At 39.9% G+C, this 26,619-nt stretch overlaps 1 protein-coding gene across 1 annotated transcript; it reads right to left on the bottom strand.

The window, feature by feature from the left end:
- Positions 1 to 615: 615 nt before the first annotated feature.
- LOC140166398 (testisin-like) lies at positions 616 to 10,382 on the bottom strand. Its single transcript, XM_072189853.1, has 5 exons — positions 10,274 to 10,382; positions 8,575 to 8,854; positions 7,535 to 7,686; positions 3,075 to 3,234; positions 616 to 1,901 (listed from the first exon to the last, which is right to left on the bottom strand). Exons 2-5 carry the CDS (start codon positions 8,801 to 8,803, stop codon positions 1,774 to 1,776), a joined length of 669 nt encoding a protein of 222 aa, XP_072045954.1. The 5' UTR covers positions 8,804 to 8,854; positions 10,274 to 10,382; the 3' UTR covers positions 616 to 1,773.
- Between the last annotated feature and the right edge of the window lie 16,237 nt (positions 10,383 to 26,619).

Genomic DNA, 26,619 nt, shown 5'->3' with positions numbered 1-26,619 from the left:
TTTATTCCATGTGATAAGAAGAACAATTTGATATAAATTACATTACAACATGATAGGACTATTCTTAAGTTTTTTCCCCACTGTGACCTTTGACCCTTCGTGGGAACCACAGGGGGCATAGAAAAAATGGAACCAATCAAATTTTTATCATTTCAGGTTTCAGGATGCCAAAAAACATTGGTTCCACTAGTGTAAGAATTATTACATTAACATATGAAGACAAATCAGTCAATAAAAGGAGAATTTAGAGATGGTTGAACCCGGGACCTTCGATTGCAGTTGGATGTGTTTGTATGTATTGACCGTCTATGCAGAAAGGATGGGAGAAATGGTAGTTTATTTCATTAAATGAAATATGCTGTACTTTAATTAGCATTGGGATACTTCCCTGATTGATTTTGACAATGTGGTTATTATACAAATATATACTGCCATGAGAGGTTCTGGTTAAAACTATGGGCCCGATGTGAGATCAATAGTACTATTTTCCTTCGGTGCGACCATAGCTTTAACCAGAACTTCGAATAAAGGCAGTATATATTTGTTTTATATACTTCATTAATATGTTCTTTGTTCATTGATTGGTTAAAAGACCAATTTAAGCACACCCTATATTTTGCCCTTCAAAAAAATTGAATAGGCTAAAGTCGGGCTAACCAATTACAGCAGCGCGAAATCACGCTATGGCAGTTTCGCGTGCGTGAACTGTTCCGTCGCATCGAATGCGCGCACGCGGAAGGCATGGTCAAAAGTACTATTTACGGCTTGGAGGTACTATTTACGGCTCATCCGGGACATTGCAAATACTATTTACGGCTTAGAGGTACTATTTACGGATAGGAGTACTGATGGTAGAACTATTTTTGGTCATGTGATTCACTTTTAACCAATCAATGAACAAGAATATATTAATGAAGTAAATAATATACAAATATATACTGCCATGAGAGGTTCTGGTTAAAACTATGGGCCCGAGGTGAGATCAATAATACTATTTTCCTGAGGGGCGCAGCCCCGAAGGAAAATAGTATTATTGCTCTCAACGAGGGACCATAGTTTTAACCAGAACTTCGAATAAAGGCAGTATATATTTGTTTTATATACTTCATTAATATGTTCTTTGTTCATTGATTGGTTAAAAGAAAATTATTTGACGTTTTGACTCTCCAGCTTCTGAACAGCACGACCAATTTAAGCACAACCTATATTTTGCCCTTCAAAAAAATCGAATAGGCTAAAATCGGGCTAACCAATTACAGCAGCGCGAAATCACGCTATGACAGTTTCGCGTGCGTGAACTGTTCCGTCGCATCGAATGCGCGCACGCGGAAGGCATGGTCAAAAGTACTATTTACGGCTTGGAGGTACTATTTACGGCTCATCCGGGACATTGATAATACTATTTACGGCTTTAGAGGTACTATTTACGGATTGGAGTACTGATGGTAGAACTATTTTTGGTCATGTGATCCACTTTTAACCAATCAATGAACAAGAATATATTAATGAAGTATATAAAGTCTTATATTTAAATTTATTCCGTTACATTATATCCCGTCATTCATATTTAGATTTAGACACATCCCGTCACCTACAGAATAAACTGCACATTAAGCTACAAAAAACAGGTTGGCATCAGTACAGCCGTCTACTACTGGATACAAACCAATCATCAAGCAGTAGGCCTATCTATAATGATGTGTCTGTATTATAAAGGCCGATTAGCCGATTGCCCGGCTTTCGCGGTTAATGGAAGTCCGAGTCATCATACTATCAACAGTTGATTATTTCATCCTCACCATCAGGGCAATGAGGTACACCATCACAACGCTGTTCTTCTAAGACACATGTAGGATTGCCACATACTTCATTACTGCACCGTAAATCGGGAGAAATGCACTCTGAAATTGATGAACACAATTGATCAGTCTATTAGATTTCAGTTCAATAATAAAAATATCATCATAATACAAAAAAATCATAATATAAAACAAATCAAAGAATAATGAATAAAATGCACCCTGCTGTGGGAGGCATACGATGTGGGTCTCTGGATGATATACTTGGCACCATAAACATGATAAAAAGAGGTCATTTGGTGCATGAGAAGGCACAGAAAGGTAGAGGTCACTCAATAACACTAGAACAATGGGGGTCATAACTTCGTCAAAATATGCAGTTGGGCACGTAATATTTTATGTCAAGCATATCTATGATTTATCAGCTCAAACCGGGGTGAAAGGCTGATAAAACCTCAGCCTGGCCAAGTGACCTGATGATGAAGGGGTCGCCGTGGATAGATTTTACTGGAAATGCAAGTGTAACCAATAATCGGGCGTTTCGACTGTGAGATCATAGGCTTAGGAACCGCGTGGGGCTTGCAGGGGCTCACCCCTCAATAATCTTGGTCTGGGGGCTCAGCCCTCCCTCCAATAAATCTAGATGAAGTCAAAAAGTATGACCAGATACCGGAGAAAATGAGTGTTTTGACATATCTTTCGCAAAATTTCCTGACAACCCAAGATGGGTCACCAAAATTTGTGTTTAGTCAGCCCCCCCATGTTGAAAAATTTCTTAAGCCAATGGAGATTGCCACCGGCATTTTCTAGATGAGCCACGGGGAAAGCGAATATTTAAGCCCAGGAGCTCTTGCACCAACCAAAGTCAAAGATCTTAACCTGTATACCACGCTGCGCCCATATTTACAGCTATACTTATTGACATGAAAGTGTCAATAACTAGCTTAAATTGTTGAAGAAAATTGAAATGACGCATGATGAAATTTGAGAGAAATTGGATCATTTGGTTAAACAGTATCAGATGTTTGGTCAGAATGCTTGAAAACGGCAGTCTTGGGTGACGACAGCCAAATAGAAAAAAAAATGGTCATTGGATGAACAGACGTTGAAAAAGGATATTATTAGTCACATATCCCCGTCTTCACCCATTTGAAGATTGAACAAAACAGTTTATGAATTATCAGTAACTCATACTTTCCCAAGCGCCTACTTTTAACTTTAGCTTTTTGTACGCTAGCATGGATATCTTATATGAAAAGCTGGTAAGAAATGTACCTTCATGTCGCCTGATGTTACGTTCAATAAACGAGTAATACCGGGAAACTCTGGTAAAGAAAGAAGGTAAACGTCCACAGCCAATGCCGCCGCTAACGATACCAACAAGATGCCATCGGCCGTCATCTCCACGGCAAGATAATGGTCCACCGCTATCACCCTAAGGAAATACAACCCACCCGCATAGTATGTTATCGCTCATAGTACAGGGCGCTGATGGGTAACTTTTGAGTCACACCTAGTTTTCCTACATTATCGGAACCAATGTTTTTTGGCATCCTTACACCTCAAAGGATAAAACTAGAATCGGTCCTATTTTTTTCTATGCCCTATACTTGTCATATTGCACTAGGGTACTAGTTAATGAGTACTAGACTAAATAAGGTCATATGTCAAATATTTCATGCACAGAAGCCATATTTTCAAAAATGCACCGATTCAATCGAAATTTGTCTCGGCAAACCAAATTGGAAAATAATTTATTTGAGAAATTTATAACCTAAGAATCAGATGAAATTATGGGTCAAATGTCATGCTTGTATATACATATTTCTATTGGACTCTAGACTATGTCATAGTCGAAATTTGAGCGGGAATTTGAGAAATATAAAAATTAATCCAGTTTTACTCGATATTTATATTGTAATAAATAGTCTCGATATCGTGTACTACAATCTACATTCTGAGTAATTCGTGTCCGAGTCCTGCCTTACTTGTTTTTTTATTCCTTGAAAGAGGGTTCCCTTCATGCCTACCAGTGACTCTCCAAGCAGTCTGTTTATTTTGAAGAATTGCTCACGTGAAAAGATCAGGAAATTCTATCAATTGTGCATACAATCGGAGTTTTATGTGTAATGTGTAAAGGTATTTAAAGCTCGAGTATGAAAACAGAGGGAGCACGGTGCCTGAAAAAGATGCACAGGCGGCATAGGAAGCGCAACACGTGACGTACGAGGCTGGCAAAGATACATGGCTGACAGCCCCATTCAATATACACGGTTAACAATTACAAATGGAAAATTAACATACTTGCAGTGGGGTACTTTGTAGAACCCCGACGGTTTTAGAGTAAGATAATTTTGCTTTGACACCACATAACAAATTTAGAATTGTTTGTGAAGATTTCATGATTATGTGTTAATCCAATGGCGACCTAAAATTGGCGATATCGCTTCCATCACCGCCTGAAGATGCATGCAGGGCTGGATGCATGCAGACGACTTTTTTGGATTTTTATGTGTAAAGGAAAAGCCTAAGTATGCACGATCCAAGTGGACTACGGAGTAGTCTAATTGGACTCTGGTTTTATGAACTCTGAAGGGGGACATGACAGTACAAATATGCACTTAAATTGTAATTTGAGACCAGTTTCGATGAAATCGGGCCATTTTTTAATTTTGACCTCTGTGTATGAAATTTTAGACATATGACCTATTCAACCTTGTATAAACTCCTTAACTAATCACCGTAGAAAAGTATGACAATTGACTTTTTTTTTTTTCCCTGTGATGAGAGAAACAATTTGAGATACATTACAACATGATGAAACTATTTTTAAGTTTTTCCCCCACTGTGACCTTCGATCTCTCGTGGGAACCACAGGGGCATAGAAAAAAATGAAACCAATCATATTCTTATCATTTCAGGTTTAAGGATGCAAAAAACATTGGTTCCATTAATGTAGGAATGTAAAATCCCAAACCCATAGCGCCCTGTACTATCATACATATGTCGTACAATTCATATATTTTACATCATAAAATTCATTACGGTCAGTGCGGTCATGGAGTTAGCTATACCCTAATAAAGAATTACGTCAAAAATGAACTACGGTATTGCCCGGGCAAAAGTCTTGTTTTTACTCTTGCCCGGGCAATAGTCATTTTAAAATATCTTCTTCTCGATTGAATAATATCGCTGTTAACAATGCGTCACTGCTAAGTGCGACATTAAGACTGTAGACATGGTAGAAGAGACTGATTTGTTTTGGCGACGCCAACACTGCGAGTCCACCGAGCCGGTGAAAACCAAAATCAAAAGAAAATTTCTTAAAATGATTACCCAGTTTTCCCTTGCTTTCTGCAATTTTATATTCTGTGCCATTCACCATGTTCTTGCAAGCTTGAAAACTAGGATTGACATCCTGAAATTTGCGTCTATGAATATAATATTTTAAACATAAAACAAGAAAGTTGATAGCATTTTTGCGCTCAGATTCTTCAACATCCAAACCAAACATTTTCTGAAAATTTGAGAATCCAAAACACTCACCGGTTTTATTCCACATTCACAACACAAATGTACCAGGGTCTCATCATTATTTTTTTTTACAAAAACAACAAAATGGAGAATCAGTTTTACTAATCTTATGAAGAAATTTATTAGTAAAAACAGCTCTATGAAAAACCTTAAAGTAAAATGCTCTCATCTTAGTTTCAATACTGCATGTAAAGTTGTTATCATGTATTTTATTCCACTCAATATCATCTTCAAGATTCAAGGCATCAATCCAAAATAGTTCGGTGTTTACAGGGCTGTACTTTGCTTTCAAAATATTGTAACAATACTTGGTAATTTTGCCATTTTCAAACAGAGTAGCAACTATGTTATCAAAAATATTCACCTGAACTGTTTTGGGACTGTAGAACCAAAATACCATTCATAAGAGTGTTGTATTTTCTTCTGTCCCTAATACTAGAGATATCAAATTCCATAACAAGATCTTCAAATGCTTTCACAAAGTTATGACCTCTATTAAGGTCATGCAGAGTGCAAATACCATGTTCAAACCAATCCTGATAAAAAAAGAACTTCTTAGTTTTAAGACGCACCTTTCGGTTCCACCAAATGGAATTCTGAAGATGATAGTCACAGTACCCAAGGTTCTCTTTCACCTTATCTCTGAACAAATACGAAACCCTGAGGGATTCAGCTAACAATTTGGCACATCAGCTTTCCTGAACTGTAGTATCGTTATGAAATACCTTAAGAACCTGTGTCTCTAAAAGTTTCCAAAAGTTATCATAATTGGGGTCTAATAAATGTTTCGACCAGACGAATTTCTGAGCTTGTGAAAAAGCCTCAACGTCAATCATACGCAACCCAAGTGAAATGACTCAAAATCCCCATGCAAAAAACAAGTTGTGTCATCAGCCAAAAGACTCAATTTTTTCTCAACATCACCAATCTTAATGCCATTGATCCGGGCCATTGATGTTCTCCTTGTTCCTGATTGAAATTGCAAGCACCTCGATAGCGCAATGAAACAACAGAGGCGAAATCGGACAGCCTTGAAAAATGCCACGTGCCATAGAAATACCTTCGGAGAGAAACCCATTATTACTGACATAACTTCTCCCATTACAATAAAATGTTTCCACCCACTGAATGAAACCTGAGCCAGAATTAAATGCCTCCAAGACCTGAAACAAATAAGCATGCTCAACAGAGTCGAATGCTTTTTCAATATCTAGCAACACTATAGAGCCAGGAATGTCATTTGAGTCACAATAATCAATCAAATCAATAATAGTTCTAACATTATTGCCTATATTCCTCCCTTTCATAAAACCAGTTTGATCATCATGGATAATTTCATGCCAAAAAAGCTTAAGACGGTTAGCCATAGGTTTAGCGATAATTTTATAATCTGTATTAAGAAGCGAAATAGGACGATGATTTTTAACAAAGAGAGGATCCTTATCTTTTTTGGAAGTAAGGTAATCATACCATTGCGTTGTGAACTAGACATGAAACCTTGCTCAAAAGAGTAGTGATAACAATTTAAAAGCATGTCGCAAATGTCATTGAAAATAACAATGTAAAACTCAGCTGACAGACCATCATAGCCACGGGCTACGATCCATATTTAAAGACTTCAAAAAGTTAAAATTTCAGCTTTGGAAATAGGCCTATTCAGCTTATTTTTACTGTCATCCAGAAATTGGGGAATATCAAATATCTAAATATGAAAGTATATTATCCTTATTGCTAGGAGAAGATTTGGAAGTGTACAAGGTTTCATAAAAAGAGTGTAATTCATTGAGAATATCTTTCTGATCTGAAATGATGGAGCCTTTTTCAAAATATGAATATTTTTCTTCTCACTGGGTTTACAACTTATATTTATGCAGAATATGTGTTAAGTCCTAGCGCATGCATGATGGGATATTATCTGAATTTGAGACTTCTTGCTATGTGGCATAGGTATAATGCTAGGACTTTACCACAGACATTCCTGACATTCCATAATTGGACTGGCCAACGATTGTGGACCTTTAAAGGGGTCGATATGAATTAGCCATAAGCGAGAGAAGAATGTCTCAATTTCTTGCTCCCAAATCAGCGGAATGTTTCAAAGATTTGCGTTGGTAATAGAAAACCCGCCGTGAATTTAGTGCCTACCCTCTGCTCTCTGAGAATACTTTGCTCTGAGTTATCATAATCATAAAAGTTTATACCTGACATGTACTTGCACCACTATCACCAGCACATATGTCTCCATCAGGGAGTTGAAAAGTTGTACCGGTTAAGTAGATATTCCAACACTCTTCATAAGAAAGTAGCGGTACTTCAGCTTCTTGCAACCGGTTCGGAAGGTCAGTGTCAGGAGCTGAAATTGAAAACATACTTTTGCATTAGGTCTTTAAGTTTCTGCATATTCTCTCTGGCACTAAACCCGCAGTAGCGTGTCAAACTAGCGCCCTCAATATACTAAAGTAAGTAAAGCAACTCACACAATTTCCAGCAAACTGTTTGAGTCACAATACGGATAGCCCTATCAAAATATTGAAACAAAACATAAAATAAACCCAATCACCCCCGCAATCACCACTGTAACTTCCGGTTTTTAGAGCAGTTTTGGGACACTTTGCAGTGGCGTACCGTGGCCGCCCCAACCCCGGGGGGCTGAAGAAGAAACAATTTTGCCGCCCCTTCCTTAACAGCCCGAAAAGGTTGACCCAATTTTTTTCACGGTCGTTTGAAAAAGTGAGGAGCAAAAAAAAAAAAAAAATGCTTTTTCATTTTTTTGCGCCCTTTTTTCTTTGCTAATTCGTTTTGCTTCCGCCGCCCCTTCGTTTTTGCCGCCTCCTACTTTGACCCCGGGGCTGGCGCCCCAAAGCCCCCCCAATACGCGCATGCTTTGACCTCTGTCACATCGGGAAAATTGCTGTAATTATTATGAATTAATTTATTACTGTCACAATGTTAAACTAAAAATATTTAGATTATTAATTTATTCAATAATAATGTCTTTGGAGGTTTGATTTCATGCTTGTAAAACATTTTAGATTATATTTTGTACGCACAAAAACCAATTTTTCTGAATTTTCCCAATAGGTCAGAGGGCCGGCAGAGTGTCCCAAAACTCCAAAAACTGTCCCACAATGCATTGCAAACTTCCAATGCCTATTTGGCTTATTCAGAAGCCTATAATTAATAGTGCAAAATTGCACACAAGCTTTAAAAATGTCATAATTTTAATGCCAAGTTTGCATACCTTCATTGCCCCATCCCGCAATCCAACAGTCTTGATAAGAATCCAAAATATCCACATCTTCCCAAGTTTTTGTTAGGCAAATTGGTTGAACAAAATCAGTAAATGTAACTGGCTCACATAGATGTAATAATGCAATGTCATTGTTCAAGTCTTCAAGCAGAAATCCTCTGTATACGATGACTGCATCAAAATTTCTTACTTGCTCGTTATTAGACGTTTCAGTAAGCATTGTAAAAAAAAAACCAGATTACCAACCGAGTAATCACCATTGAATGTGTTCCTGAGAAGAAAATGTGAATGAAATTTGTTAAGTACATTGCATTTATAGCGGCATAATAAATACATGTACATAATAATGGCCATTATTTTTGCACTTGGAAAAGAGCCAAAAATTATAAAAACTATTTTGCAAACTAAAAAAACTAACACCGCAACAGATCCACGCTGCAACCTTTGCAAGCCAAGTTATATGCACTTTCGATAGACGAACACCGAATTTTAAGAATGACAAGTCGATTATTTGTCAGTTAATTATTATAAAGTTACAAAACTTATGGTCATGACAACTTCCCTTGTACTAAATTCTTAGTCAATAGCTATGGTTAAGCTTGTAAGCGCTAAATTTCATAAGTTCCTGCATGTCGTCTATCATACGGTAGAGGATATGGTCCGCGTCTTTAGGCTGCGATAGAAGTATACTGTATACAGTATACGGTATACCCTATAGGCCTACGATATACGTTCATTCGAGCAGGCTGAGTTCACATAAGAGTATACTATGTGAATTCAGTCTGATCGAATAAGCGTATATCGTATAGCGAATACCGTATACAGTATTATACTTCTATGTGATCGCAGCCTTACGGAACACGCTTACACAGCTTGCAGCCATTGACTAAGAATGACTAAAGCGAATTGCTCCGTCACAGGAGAGGATATGCGAATAGTTAAACAGGCGTACAGGCCTTGCTGTTTGAGGCGAGCGATCGCTCTGGCTCGCCACCGCTCGCAGAGTTCGTAAGTGTTTTATATTGGTATGAATTATCTTTTAAACCTAGAGAGTGATTCGACCACTACATACAAGAGAGTGATTCAGCTCCGAGAGTGATTCGACCAGTGGTTGACCACTCGCCTTTAAAATCTAGACGGCAAGGCCTGGGCGTACGATCACGGCGTATGGGAATCAAAACCTCTCCGATAAGCGTGGCTAGCTTCCTACTATAGATATTATAATATTTAAGTTTAGAAATTGCTAGTTACTCTTTGTAGATTACTAGTCTATAGAGGTTGTGCATCTGACGTATCATACCATAAATATGGCGTACTACTCAAATGCATTCAACAAAAGCATGATTGCAATCTACCGCGACAGTTCATCTCACACACATAACATATGCACTATGATGAAATAGGTTAATGACAACATATGATTCAATGTACAGCACTGCGCCATGATTAGGCCTACGGTGAAGGACACCGGTTCAAATCCTTGGTTTAATCGATAAAAGCATGCAGGGCCTCTATTATCTTCCTTAGTAATAATTACGCTGATTTAGTGCACTGGGACGACATTAAAAACATAATTACAACCTTAATTTAAAATACGATGCAACTCGGTTAAGACAGGGTACCTACAGGGTACCTAAGACATGGTACCTACAGTGTACCTAAGACAGGATACCTAAGACAGGATACCTACACACAATGTGCAGCTGTTATAACCCAGCTTTCAGAAATCAAGCTGACACCACAAAAATGTCCAGACGATAATGTTCGCAATGATCCAAGCCAAGGCCAGGATCCTGGAACTGCATCATATCCATTAACAATTCTGGACATCACTCCTATTGCTGGCCTACTTCCACACAGTCCTTCTCCATTAATATCTGAAACAGTGAAAACAATCTATTATAATTATTATAGACAACTTGACATCACTGTTTATTAAGGCAAGGGACTCGTCTATAGATATGCTTGAACGAGCCGCTACACTGTTCATTTTTCAATAACTTTCTTGTACTATATGAAATGTGCCACGTACCCTTTGTAAACTACGATGCGTACGCACACTGCAGGGCAAAGAACAATGGAAATTGCCATAATTCGCGCATACTGCCGGGCAATGACGTCACGTGCCAAGTGGTCTATACTTCATATAGATTCCTGTCATCTGATTGGTTAAAAGTGGGGGAATTGTTTTAACTATGGCTTGTATTTTGAGATAATTTCATCAAAATGAACTACACAGCGTCATCATTCCTATATCTTCAATATAAATTGCCGTGATAGTACGGCGAATCCACTAGTTTTTCAACAGCCACGCATGGCGATTTTGTTCGAGATAGGCCGAGCAACTCAGGCTAAGCATATCATTTAAACGATATGAGATACCGCAGAGTTTCCGTTCTACACGTTTTTGCGATCTGAACATCATATGGGGTACTGAGCATGCGCAGATGATCTGCGCATGCTCAGTACCCTATATGATGTTGCCATTCTAAGAAAATTCGATTTGTTGTCAGGTAAAACCCAGGTTTTGAGAATTATAATCATATGAAAGGAGCACGCATAGCCCATTCAGCTCAGATCCACGTGCTGTATAGAATATTAAATCACAAGTCTATAATATAATGCACTATATCGAGACACTGTGCAACTTTCTTTATCTGCTTAAGACGTAATAAAAATCCCTTTAAAAGGGAGAGCTTGGCCTTAGAATACCTAAACTTGTGAAATATATCAAAAAATAAATACAAAGAACATACTACACTGTCTAGGCCCTATAGGAACTCACATTGCAGTAGACCTATACTCCGTTATATGAAACGATCTGATTCAATCTGTCCAAGTCAGCACTGGCCCTTTTACACACCTGCTCCAACAGCAACTACCATCTACCTATGCATTGTTACCTACATTCCTATCTATAGGCCATATATACCTACCTATAAACCCCGGGTTATAAACATAGACCATATAGATGGTCTGTGCATGGACTATAAAATACCTTAAACCTATACCCATGCTACTACCAACCCACAACCTAAATACCCACCTATAAAACAATAATACTATCCATTCTCCCAAATGTCAACCATGACTGACAGACACCACATATTAAATCAAGAATTTTGCAGTACCATAGACCATGGAAGTAAAACACACGAATAGACTGTGGTATTGCACTCTCTTACTTACACTGTGATGCGAAAGTTCATAACCACCAAAATTATTCTTGGTCCATTGTTCCATGTCCAAGGACATGATAATTATTGGAATTTGGTTAAATTTATCTTGGAATCAAGCAAGTTCAACCTGTCAACAGTCATTAAAACTCATCATACCCAGGTCAATAACAATCACTACTGCACTGCTTTATGAGGGAAACAAGGTTACCTGAGAGGTTGCTATTTCATCTCTGGGTCAACATGGTCAAGTCAAAGAGTGCACTGCTGAATATATAGCCAAATGAATTTTGTCATGGGGGAGTGAGGCTACTCTTTAGCCTCCTGCAAACCCACCACTTAAATTTTAAGCATTATCCTACAACATTGTTTTACTGAGGAAGAAGCAAATGCATGTTAACAAGACTAGTCTCCTACTTCAGTTCAAAGTTCGAGGTCACAAACAAATGATACTATGACTTGGCTTGGAAGCCAAGCCAAAAAGTATTTATAATACAGGCAGGGGTGTCTATTCTTCCAGAAAATTGAAATTATTCCCTCACCCTACCGCGCTGTGTCACATCCATCCTCAGATTCTTCCCCAACTAAGATTTCCAAAAATGGACCCAAAAGGGAAAATTTTAGACTGGTTGCTATCTACAATTTTTCTACATATGTACTTTTCCTTATTTTCTTGTTCCCTCCCTTCCCTGCCTGAATATAGGTGTGTTGTCAGACCCAGAAACTTTTTTATACAACTGTTAGGCTAAGTTGTGAGTTGTTCTATATTCTGTCTTCCCTGAAAACATCCCCAGTGGGTTCAGTCTTCACTGACAATGTGTACGCATGATGGTTCCAATTAGGGGTACTTTTCAAGAAATGTCCGCGGAATTTTCGAGGACAAAATTGTTCGCGATTGTCCAAATTAGGGGTGTTTTGGAGCAAAATTGTCCTTGAAATGAAAAATAGGGTGTATTTCTAGGACTTTTGTCCGCGTTTTACTGCTACAGTTTTCGTTATTGTCCTCATTTTCCTGTGAAATAGGGGGAAAAATCAAAAGCGTCCTTGAAATGGTAAAAATAGGGGTATTTATTTCGGAAAAATGTCCTTGATTCATCGTGATAAGGGGGTGAAATGAAAATGCGTCCTCAAAATGATAAAAATAGGGGAGGTTTTTGGGGGCAAATTGTCCTTGATTTCGCGCAAAATAGGGGGGAAAATTGCTGCAAATGTCCTCGATTCCCCGTGAAATAGGGGTCATTTTCAAATCCTGGAACGGTCATACGTCCTACCTTTAAATACAAACTGAACCCACCGGGAAAACATCAAATTCTTTCGTAGATGGTATGTCTGGACACTGAACCATTGTATCTAAGGACTAATGGTTCAAAGGGAAGACAGGCTGGCAAACACCTCTAGGCTCTTTATTATTTTCAGAGCTAGCTGTGATTTATTATTTACAGGGGTGTGAGAGTTCAGCTTTTTTGTTTTGATTTTCAGGTTTTTGTACCAGTACACTTGCTCAGGTACAAAAGTATAGGATCGTCCCAAATTGCAGCATTCTATTATACCGTGCACATATATGATACGACCCGTATGGACACAATGTGTTACCTGTACATGTGTGTATCAGGACCTCTCTGTACCTTTTGATACTATGGATTCCCAACATTTGCTGCAGATAAGGGATCCCCGGGGGGTCACTCTCACACAAAAGTGCCTCCCACCGTACCCGCGTCCGAACACCTCTGAAATGCACCCTTAATGGCGAATTTTCACATAACCAAATTGCGCCCCTTAATGGCGAAATACATGCAAAATCCTACCCTAAATGGCGTAGCACATGCAAAAACCATACCCTAAATGGCGTCAACGTGGAAATATCTATATTGATACCCTAAGTGGCGTAAACAGGGAAATGAGCTAATTTGATAGCCAAGGTGTCTTTTTGATGTTGCAGACATATAGATACTGAAGCAAACATGCACAAAAGTAACAAGAATCAATTAAAAAGTGGTGATTTTGATCAAATTAGTGCAAACTCACTCAAACAATAATATTACTAACCCTAAACGTCTAAGGATTTGCCTGAAAAAGTACCCCTAAATGGCGATGCCTTCTAAAAAAGTACCCCTTTTTCAAAAAGACGTCGACGCCGCTGTGTGGTGAAAAACATACCCTTTTAGACGCTTTTCTTGGACACGGGTGCGTAGCAAGTCAAGTAGTGAGTGACGAAGGGATCTGTTCAGAAGTTGATTTAAATCTAGGAAGTACATCTTGCCGTGTGTTAGTTGTTGGTACTGTTTATACGAGTCGTTAATGACTCAAGGCCAAAACACCTTTTGCCCCAATTCACTTCAGAATGCACAACAAATCACACTGTTTTATTAACTATCTGAATCGTAAGTGAAAAGTATAATAATGATTCTGCTTGTGCACTTTTCAAGCTCAAAAACGATGTGTCAACGATATCAACAAACCATGTAATTTTTTCATAACGTCTTCTGCGCATCATCTACCGGCTGCAAAATGTTAGTCTCCTCTTGGATCGCACTCTTACAATCTTCAACTGTGCGCAATTTGGGATTCATCTTTGACTGCACCATGTCTCAACATGAAACTAACAGTTGTCAGTTTGTAATTGGCAAATTCGTAACATCAGCAGGATTTGTATAGGTTCATTGAAACCCACACTTGTACAAACTTTGTGAGACCCCCAGGGGGGTCACTCCAATTGTGGCCTGTACACCATCCGCGATAATCAACTTTAATTGAAAAGCACCCTAAACAAGGATTTAACCCTTGGCTAAAACGATACCCTAAACAGGTAACACGCGCCTGTTTTCACACCCTAAACAGGGATTTTATTCCTTGCATCAAATTTTATACCCTAAATTTCATTTTCATGTATTAGCAATTGCAAATTTGCTACCCTATTTTCCAATTTTTCATGTTTTTGACACCCTAAACACGATACGCGCGTATCGTGCCTATATACCCACGGAAAACTATCCTTTTTACGTGTTTTAATTATCGCGGATGATGTACAGGCCACGATGGGAGTGCCCCCCCACCGGGGTGAGACTATAAATTCTGTCACATCTTGATTATTTTCCTGACCACCACATCTCTCGGATATATTATAGTAATTTGCAACAGTCCTTCTCTAGTCAAAAGGTCAAAATTAACTGATTGCAAACTGATCGAGTTCGAAAAGGGATAAAAGAGAAGAGTAAAACTGAGGGTTAGAATTAGCACCATACAGCCAGTTTACCACCCATTGTTTTTTACAGGGCTATATGTAATTTTAATACAATCTTCTTTTAATTTCTACTTCAAATCTGGGTTCCGCTGTTAGTCAGAAGTCTTAATTTTTGTAAAAACTTACCTCCTTCAGGAAGGTTACAAGGCACTTCCTGATCGGCAGGGAACATCTCACAATCATCCAACAAGTTTGCAAATTGATTGGGGCAGCTATCAACAACATCCAGACATTGTTGACGACACGGTGAAGCAGTGGCTGCATCTCCTTGGCATTCAGGGAACAAAATAGAACACAGCAGCCATGCTGCATCTTCATGGCAATCCTCCAATACTGCAGCTTTGCTGGTAAACAATGCTCTTGCGTCATCAAGAGTGGACGATAGACCATTTGGAAAATATGTTCGACTATATGATAGCAAAGATGAACACTCTTGTGGGATATCAGCACAGGGAGCTACACAGACAAGATATTAAAAATACCGACAAGTGACAAGTAGATGCAGTACGAGCATGGTAAATGAACATAACTTACACCGGTATCCTAAACGACACAGGCGGATCGAGGGATGCTGCATCAAATAAATTTGCAACACGATACCGTCTGTATTACATATCCCTGAGAAATAAACACTTTAATTTTAATTCTTGCGGGATTGCGATCAGTGTTACACAAAATTTTGTACCTATATCAGGTAAGTTCACCCAGCATTCATGTTAGACGATATGTTCTTATTAACATAAATGAAGTCAATGGGGAATGAATGTCAGCAGAAAGGCAGAATAAAAAAAGTGGACGAACTTGTGCTGACAGGCGCAGGCCGGAGTGCCAATCTCTCTTTTGAAGTGATTGGCATTTTAAAATAGTGGTGCAATATCTATTTTGAGGTGCAACAGGTCTTGCAGATAATAATTTGTTTGTATATCTGGGTGGAGAAGAGTAAGCGAATTCCAGTGTTTTACTCAAGGGACCGCCGCGCCGCTGCGCTGGGGATCCAACCCGTAACCTTCCGATTATGGGTCCCAGACCCGTCCACTGAGCTACCATGCACAGTAAAATGTCTAATATACCGGACAACTTACGACAGAATCGTTCATCACTGGCATCGTCACAGTCCAGGTGTCCATCACATATAACGGGTTCAACAAATCTCCCAGAGCCATCGTCACAATAGTCTAGAAAGTAAATATAGAATTATCAGGTTTGTTCATAATTTTTTTTATCTAAAATGATGCACAACTACAACGTAGCATTTTGTATTTTGCATGCTTCCTCTATGCTATATACAGGAAATAGAAGGATGTTATGTGTTTTGTCTGCAGAGTGCCCCAGTCAACTCATTTAAACTTCTAAATTACATATAATGCTAAATATTTAAGAGACAATTTAATACCTTCGAAAATAATCGAGAATTTACCCAGGGAGCAAACCCCCATATTTTGATGCAAACTGACTTGGCAAGATATAAAAACGTGTCCTATATAGATGGATTCTATGGACTATAGGCCACATCCCTAGGGTGGACACGTTTTGAAATCAGCTGCACAGGGGGTGTTATGGGGGGTCAAAGTTTGCCCACCGAAAACCCATTTTTGCAGCGTAATACTTAATGTAATACACTAAATGTGACAAAATCACCTTTATTTTACACAAAGATTATTAAAATTATGCCATGCATTTGACTGGGCCACCATGTTGGTGTGTGTATGTGGGGGGTGTGTGGGGGGGCTGGATAGTGGGGTATCAGATTAAGTAGAGATGCGCATATATGGCATGTGTGGTATCATATTTCGTTAAATTTTGCAGTCAATACACTACTCTGATGTGCTGTTTCACATTCTTTCCATGTTTCTGGATAGATATAACAAGTAGCTAGATCCTCTTAATCTTCACGATTTAGGTTCCTGTAGACCCACTCCTACTTATAGAATTGACCACCTTTCTATCCTGAATACCCTCTGCCTAGTAACAGAGACCCGACTTATCAAAACCAGTCCTTGACCCAGCTATAGCCATTATAGAGCCTAATGTAGCAATGCAGCATCATATCTGCGTCTCTCAGTATTGCTCACCTCTCTCTCTCTCTGACCACAAGTAAGCGCATGGACCCTGAGTTTGAGCCCTTACTCAGTCCTCAGTACGGTACCCCTAATGCCCCCCTGGGACTCCCCGACTCCTAATCATATCATACCTCTAACAGAAAGACCTGTAACTGCATTCCTGGAACCTCTAACTCCATTCCCAAGCCCCATGACCGTCCCTGCGGTCATCTTCAGTACCTGTAAACCCATATCCGGTTCCCCCTACCCAATGCCCACGGTACCCCTTACCCTGTTCCTGGTACCCAATCCTGGGTCCCGTAACTCCATCCCCAACTCCTTACCTATTCCCTGGGACCTCTAACACCAACTATTGGAACTTTAACTCCATTTCAGGAATCCCTAATTCCGTCCCTGATACCCACGACCCATTCCTGGGACCCTAACCCCATCTTCATTACCTGTAACCCCATACCCGGTTCCTCTTATCCAATGTCGGTAACCCTTACACCATTCCTAGTACCCCTCTAAACCTTTACACTATATATCTGGCACCTGTAACACCAACTATGGGACCTTTAACTCCATTCCTGAAACCCCTAACTACTTCCACGAGACCCATGACATGTCCCTGGGACCCGAAGCCCATCTTTGGTAGCTGGGTAACCGTCCCTGGTATCATAACCCCATCTTCAGTACAGTCATGTAAGCACATATCCAGTTCCCCTTTCCCAATGCCCGATACCCCTTACCCCATTCCTGGTACCCATTACACCAACCCTGGGACCCCTAACTCCATCCCCTGTACCCCTTACCCTATATATTCCTGGGACCTATAACACCAACTATGGGACCTTTACCTCCATTCCTGGAACCCCCAACTACGTCCCCGAGACCCATGGCACGTCCCTGGGACCCTAAGCCCATCTTCGGTACCTGTAACCCCAAATCCGGTTTCCCTTACCAAATGCCCGGTACCCCTTACCCCGACCATGGGAGCAATACGTTCCCAGGACCCTTACCCTATCCACGGGACCTTTAACATGATTGCGACCTCTAACCTTATTCCTGGAACCCATAACTGCCGGGTCCCCTAACCATGTCCCTGTTGTACCTTTTGCACTAGTGTCCCCTAAGCCCCATCTCCGGTACCCCTAAACATGCCTTTCGTATTCCCAACTCCATCCTCAGTCCACCTAACTCTGTCCCGGTACCCATTACCCAACCATGGGACGTCTAACTCCATCCTTAGTACCCCTAACCTTATCCCTGGGTCCCCTAACCCCCCTAACATCAACTATGGGACTATCCCCATTCCTGGAACCCCTAACTCCGTCCACTGAACCCCTAACCTTGGTACCCCAAACCCCATTGCTGATCCCATAATCCCATACCTGGATCCCTTAACCCTTCACCTGGACCCATAAACTATTGTCCCCGTGACCCTTGTTACCCTTTACCCTATCTTTGGTACACCTGACCCCTTTCCTGGTACTCCTAAACATCCTTGGACTTTATCAGTGGACGAGACATTACCAGCTACCCTTTCCTCATCGGAAAACCTACATGGTTAGAGAATAGCAAGACTGTTCCACTGGATCATCTTGCTAGTTTTGCAGAGGCTGACCACAACCTGACATATGACGACATAGATCAGGCAGTTGTTCATTTCAGTCTTATTCTAGCAATGGCATCGCCCAGTGTAATAGTCTTACAGAGCTCAGGGCTCACAAATTTCTGAAGAGTGATACTACTAACTTAAAGAGATTACCGCCAACCAAGGATGCATTTCGCCTTCACCTGGAGAGAGCAGCATATGCATGCATCATAGACAAAACAGCACACATCGCTAAGCCCTTTCTCCCAGATCCCAATGGATGCGGATGGACTGTAGAGGGGGACATCGTAGTTCCACAAGTAATGAGAAATCCACCATGGCCACCAAATGTATCAAAAGGAACCAACTGCTCCTGCAGGAAAGGGTACCAAAGAAACTGCAAGTGTTCAAAAGCATCCAGACGCTGCAATATCGGCTGTATCTGCAGAGGACATCCTGATACCTGTAGTCGAGCAAAGCTGCAAGAAGACTCGGAAAGGGAACTGGCAGGTGAAATGGAGTCAAGAGATGAAAAAGAAAGTGGATCTGAAGAAGACATCCAATGGGGTATTAGAGGTACCATTGCAGAAACATTCCACTGAAATAGCTAGAAGTCTTAAGGCACCTTTAGCATTTTCTAGTATTCTAGATAGGGACAGTAATAATATACGGTACACAATATAGCCTCATTAACGTTTCAATCATTCGTCAATATATAGTATAGGTCTACATGTACACCTTAAATTAAGTGTAACTCTTTGCAGGATGATAAATTGACAAAACCAACACCACTTCCAGTGTTTGAAATTAAATTTCCTTTCATTTGACACCAAACACAATATACTTTGAGCAAAAATTACTAAAATGGACCCCCACACACATGACCCCCCTGTTGTAGGCCCCGTGCAGAAGATTTTTTTACATGTCCACCCTAGGGGTGTTTATTTGACCCCACTAAACTGTTTGACACCCATGAGGTTTTTATATCTTCCCAATGCAGGTGGACCATCTCTGCTCCCTGGGTAATTACTTTTGTTTGATAATTTTCTTCCAATTGATAAAAAAAAAAGAATAAAAGTGAGAAACATTTTTCCATTTTCCAAAACCAAAAATAAAAAGAATAATAGATTTGTTCCACCGAACACAATGGAGAAATTCGGATTTTACTTCTACGCATACGCCAGTAATATCAATTCAAATTCAACAACTCTTCCTATACCTTTGTACAGGAGCCAAGCGTTGTTAATCCGTGATGAATCCACAGTTCAGTAGCGTATACGCGAACGCAAGGTTACGCGTACGCGTTACGCATGAGCGATTAAATTCATCATGCCCGGAACGTATGCATAAACATAAATTATTTTATGTTGGCGGTAGCAGCTAAATATTACCACTTTATTCTTTAGTTTTATTGCTGATATCAACAGAAAAATACCGCGATCTTCTTGTAATTAAAGTTAAGTGGCAATGACAAACGGACATTTCGAATGAAAGGATCATGTAAATTTTACATCTTTAGCTTGTTTCGTTGTTGAAAGGATTCAATCATGTTTCACCGTTGTTCATCACTGATTAAAAACTCGCGTACGGCGCTTCTGCATGGTTTCGCGAAGTAAACCACGCAGACGACGCTGGACGCATCGTTGTTAAACGGTGATGAACAACGGTAAAACATGATTGAATCCCTAAATCACTCTACTGTGACTGTGTTTCAACAGATTTACCTGGCGTATGATATGTGTATGTACCTTTGTTCCATAAGGTATAGGACAATTTTTGTTTTCGCTATTGTTAGCCCCGAATGAAATGTATTTAATTATGTTTGTACTCACTCAGGTAGCATTGTGTGTGACTATTCGAACTAAGTGCTCATCATCAGTCGGCTGCGGAGCAGGCGACTACAAGCTTTCTCCAACTAATGCTGGTTTCATACTACCCTGCCGCTTGCCGCTGAGCGGCGTGGCGCACGCGCATTGCAGACAAACGGACACAATAAAGGCTTGTCATTGGTTGAAACGCCATGCCGCTTGACGTGTGCTTAGTGCGATCTTGGGCAAGCGAAACAATTTTGTTTGGCTGCAGCATACTTTCAGTATCTCCCAGGAGGTGCTAGACATAATGTAAGTACAGTGTGCGCGGCCGTCCCGGTTTCCTCTTCCATGTGGTGGAATATAAAGCGCATATTCTTTCACAGGCTCGCCATCTTCAAGACGCAGTATATGGCCGAGAAATTTGAGTTGATAAAAATCTTGACTCTGGCAACCAGTGGAGTGGTGTTGGTCAGGTTGTAGATGGTTTCATTTGGAATCCGATCCACACGCTTGATGTTTAACATGACTCTGTAGCAAGATGTTGCAAATGCATTGATCTTGTTTTCCATCTCCTTGGTGATTACCCATGACTCGCACCCGTACAGAAAGACAGTAAACACGTTGTCTGAAACAGCTTGATTTTTGTTTCGATTGGCAGGGACAGGCTTCTCCAAAGGCGTTCCAGTTTCAGAAAGCTGCCCAGACTAGTGCTTTTCTTCTTTTTAGGTCTCCAACACTAGAGCCCATCTTGGAACCCAAATACTTGAAGTCTGTGACATGGTTGATGGTTCTACCATAGACTTCAAGTGCTGGTTGGGCGTTACAGTTTGCAGTCAAAAATTCTGTCTTAAGTGCGCTGATGACAAGGCCTAGATCTGCTGCTGCAGTTGCAGTCCTAGTAAGCTGTGACTGGGCCCGGGCTATGGAAGATTCCATCAGGACAATATCACCAGCAAAATCCAGGTCATTCAGCATCTTGGCAGCATACCTGCTTGACCGACGTGGGTAGGTAACAATTCCAGCGTCAATTCCAGAAGTTGATTTCATCAGAAGGTAGTCTACCAGGATAATGAATAGGAATGGTGCCAACACATCACCAAGAAGCACTCCAGTTGTGACTTGGAAAGGCTCTGAGATACTGCCATCTACCATAATGCCACTATTGTAGTCTTTGTAGAGCACCTGGATGGCATTGACCACAACCTTTGGTATCCCATAATGCCGCAGCATTAAGAGAGAGATCACCTTTCTTTGGTAGAGGAATGATTACATTCGTAACCCATTGACGTGGCGGTGTCAGCGTTGAGAATACTTCCATACAGAATTCGAGAATCATATCAATCATGCTATCCCCTCCTCCCTGAAGTGCTTCTGTAGTTATAGCACACTCCAATCCTGCTGCCTTGTTTGTCTTCATGTCTGCTATTGCTTCGACTACTTCTTCACGAGTTGGGGGCTCAGTGATAATAGGAAGATCTTCAACAGCTGGTGCAGGAAGTTCTGAAGCTGCTGTTCCACTGTCGTTGTTAAGGAGTGACCTAAAATATTCCGTACATTCCTCAAGCAGTTCATGGTCACTGGTTGGAGCTGATCCATCTCTCTTTTGACTTGCACCCTTTCCTTGAGTTGTTCCCAGAAAGCGAGTGTATTTTTTGCAGGTGGTGGTATAATTCCCTATCTCGTCGGCCAGCTTCAGGTCTTCCATCTGCTTATTGAGGGTAGCAAGCTCATCAGATTTATAAGAGTTGTTAAGGCTGGTGTTCAAGTTCCTCCATTCTTTCTCTAGATTGACGAGACTTTGAAATGGAGTATCGCTTTTTGGCCTCATCCCTTTCAAGTTTAAGTCTGATGGTTTTATCTGATCCCCAACTTGGTGATCCGCATGGCTCTTGCTTTCCAATAACTTTCTCAGCAACTTCACAAACCGCTGTTTCGAAGGTCTCATACCTATCAGAGATGGGTGTGGTGTCATCCATGCTCAAGACCTGGAATCTGTTTGATAGCTCCAGCTGAAATTCCTCCTTTGTATCAGAATCTTGCAACTTCTTCCAGTTGAATTTTGGTCTCTTGCAAGGTTTTCCTTTGCTATTTCGCAAACTGGCAGCTAGACGGATGCCCACAATGCGACGATCGGAGTCCACTTCTACTGCGTTGTATGCTCGACAGTTGCGGAGAGAATTTACCCACTTGCTGTTTATTAGTATGTGATCTAACTGTGCATGGGTTGATCCAGCTGGATAGGTCCAAGTCCAGAGACGGTTCCTGGGTTGCGGTTGCTAAGTGCTATTCCTTTTTATGGTCATTTTAGTGTCTAAAATGGCCCAAAATGACTTTTTTTTTTTTCAATATAACCGTCCCATAGACTTTACATGTAAAATAAAAAGGCCCATAAAAATTAACACAAAATGCTTTTTGAGCGATTACAAAGATAATTAAATACTTTTCTTTCGGGGGCTATGTGGAATTTTTTTATTGTATTGCTTGTACAATGACATATAGGTCTTTTCACAACAAAGGTGTATGATAGGCGTAGAAGTAGACATTGGTAAACATGGGCGTATCGCAACTCTTCAATTATAATGTGTCGTCATTTTTGCAATGTTTCCAAATTGAGTGTCAAGTGAAATAGAAGTAATATGCATTACCATATTACTTTTTACGTACGAGAAATCGGGAGACTTGTTCACCGGAACACGCATATCTGCTGTATTGATATTGTAGAATTATAATTTTGCAAGCATGTTCTATTCATATGTGCATATTGCATACACACACACCCCTCCCGGGAGTCCCCGCACACACATACCTGCTGGATTGACATCTGACAGTGTAATAACAAATCCCAAATCAGTTACGGCGAAGTCGCTAGTAAATGTCACCAATGTAGAACTATCAGGAATAATGATGTCCTGGTGAGCCCTCAGTCCGCTGTATCTACCATATGCGTCAAAATCCACCAATGTGCCAAAGTGTAGGAAGTCACAACATAGCTCTAATCTAAATGTCCCAAACTGAATGTGGATGAATCTTCCTTCAGTAGTACTGATAGTCCAAGGACAAATTGCGTTGTTATCATAATTCAAGTATTCCAAGGTATAGGACTCGTTGATAGTTAGGAAAATTTCGTTACCGCAAGCTGTGAGCAACATATAAAATGTATGACATTCGGTCAAAGAGAAAAAGATCTTGTGGCATAAGTCAGAAAGAAAACAAAATCAAAAACATTAAAAAAAACAGAGAAGAGGCGTTTACGGCTACTATCGCACGGCTTACTCGCGACAGCATTCACCCGTTGCAACATCTGATTCAGCACAGCTTGCTTGTCGTTGCCCGTTGAAATAGTCATTTCAGACCTCATTATGCCGTTGCAATGCGGGGTTCTTGCACTAAACTTGATATCGCAAACTCCTGGTCCAAGTTTGGTGCATGTAGGGTATAGGGCCTAATTATTGGTAGCTGTTGCGATGAATACAATTACGCCAGAAATATTGTAAAGTACGGCGTATTTCTCAGTGTTAGAATAATTCTAATAATTCCGATCAATTTTTAAACCGCTTATGGCAACGAGGAAGAGCCCACGAAACCCTGGCTCATCGGGACATGTCCCAACCTGGAGGGTCCCTCTTTCAAGTACCGGTCTTAAGCTGTATATCGAGGGTTCAGAACCAGAAAGCCGTAACTCACTATGACCAGCTCTCACAAAACGAGCATAAAAGTGGCTCCTTGCTTTGGTTTTCAAGAATCAATATTTCTTCCACAATGTATTTTGTTTTCTATTGAATTTTTTCATGATTAATGGACTGCATCTTTTATAGTGCCCTGGTGACTTTCTTTATTGCTCATTTTGTGGGAGCAGGTGATTGTGACTTGAGGCTTTCTGGCTCTCAACCCTCGATATATAGTCTGTCCTTTGACCTGCATAATTTTATAACTCGTCGCTGTTTTGTATGACAAATTTTGGGCAAAATGAGTTATGTAAACTTTCAAAATCTATGAATGAGTCTCGATATATTCATAAAGTTTTCAGATCTAAATATAATAAGTTAAGGGATCTGGAATGAGCGTTTTGAGCGTTTCGACAGCATTTTTGTTGGACATGAGAGCACATCAGACAAATCGAATTGCATTCTGAATACGAAGAATGTCTTTCTGATATCAAAGAATTTTCATTTTTTTTTATTATTAAAATTTGATATTTTCACATTTTTGATATATAACAGTCCTCGAAGTAAATTTTATAAATCTAATGATATATTCTTAAAGCGTATGTAGCTGGGAGGAAAAGCCGACGATCAATTGAAAATTTTGACCTTTCATATTGAAGATATGGAGTTTCCCCCCCCCCAAAAAAAATCCATATCTTCAATACGAAATGTCAAATTTTCAATTGATCGTCGGCTTTTCATCCCACCTACATACACTTTAAGTATAAATCATCAGATTTATAAAGTTCTGTTATAAAGTACTTCGAGTTCTGTTAAATATCAAAAATATCAATTTTTAATGATTTGCCATAAAATGTGTATTACATTGCGAATTTCATAAAATCAAAATTATTTGATACCAGAAGGACATTCTTCGTATTCAGAATGCAATTCGATATGTCTGATGTGCTCTAATGTCTCACAATAAATACTGTCCAAACGTTCATACCCCATCCCTTAATGAGATATGGCACTAACCAGTGACGACATGCTTTTTATGTACCGCACAGTGTCGACGTCCTATACGATAAATATAAATTTAATACTCCGTTGGTGAGCGACGGGCGAGTGGTATTTCACCGAACGCAATAAAAGGAATTCTATCTGATTGGCTAGCAATCGATCGCTTAGGTCGCTTAGTAGTCAACTACAAACTCAAAACTGAGCAACGTATTCAATTCGATTGAAATCGATATTCTATTATTGCCGTAGATAAAGAGAGTGATAGTATGTCAATAATGTACATTGTATTGCAGCTGGATTTTACATCCATTCCTTTATATTATTATTTTCTCAAAGAGTTGAATATGATCACAATTTTACCCAGGATTTCAAATTTTTACCCGCAAATTGCAGTTAAACATATCCACAGCAAAATACCGGTCCTCACTAATTAGTGTATTTAATTTCCAGTTAGTGTATTTAAGATAAAACCTGACAACAAATAAAATTTTCTTGCAATAGAAATATCATATGGGATACTGATATGGTAGGCCGCAACCGCCACAACGTGGAGCTGCTACGCGTAGCTGACTTTTTGCTCCGTGGAGCCAAATTGACCAATCATGATCATGTTAGAGTTTTTCATTACTCGGAGGTAAAACTGACCAATTAAGTACGACTTACTCATTACATTAATTTGCCAGACGAGCGTCACGTAGTTGCAAGATATCCTCGGTCACGAAAGTTATGATTCAAAAAGTAGTTTATGAAAAGTACGAACTGACTTATTATTAAGATGGACATGCACTCATAAGAAACTCATACAGTATTGTACATAACTATATAGCTAGGCAGAGTGGTGGTAAACTATGCACACAGTTCTTCGATCTGCAGTGTATCGCCGGGAGCTAATTTGTATAACTTGCGCGGTGTCCCTGCGGAATTCGACCTTCAGCAAACTGCAAACCAGTTCGGATTTACTTAAATACTAGTAGTAGGCCATACATACTGTAGTTACTGTCCGTTTTCCTATACACAATACTCAGTGCGCTCACCATTGACGCGTGACCTCTACAAATAGTGTATGTTAGAAGTGTAGGTCATTGCCTAGTTGACGTCACTGTGTAAAAAATAACCGGCCAATATTTAAAGTATTCTCTGAAATTCTAGAAAATATAGTTTTGTAACATGTCCTAACTTTTTAGCTAATTTAGGTGTTTGGAAATATTGGTACTTAAGTGTTTTAGGAAGGATATGTAAACGACAGATAACACCAAAAAATATGAAGAAATTATTTCTAAACCGTGTTAAGTCATTAAGCTTCTCATTTTCAAGAACGCTGGTTAACAATAAGCAGACTATTGTCTCATTTCGTAAACAAAAGCCCACAGTATTGTTACCTTGCGTTCGCTTTATAATAGTTCACCCAACTGAAACTATAATACCAGCTCATTGCTCATGCAGTGTGTATTTAACCAGAGAAGATCTGATGTAACATAGTTGAGCTGTTTTCATTGAGTGTTATC

The sequence above is a fragment of the Amphiura filiformis genome, chromosome 12 (assembly GCF_039555335.1).
Source record: "Amphiura filiformis chromosome 12, Afil_fr2py, whole genome shotgun sequence".
Taxonomy (NCBI): domain Eukaryota; kingdom Metazoa; phylum Echinodermata; class Ophiuroidea; order Amphilepidida; family Amphiuridae; genus Amphiura; species Amphiura filiformis.
The sequence above is the reverse complement of the archived record's forward strand: the minus strand, read 5'-3'. Positions and strand labels throughout refer to the sequence as shown.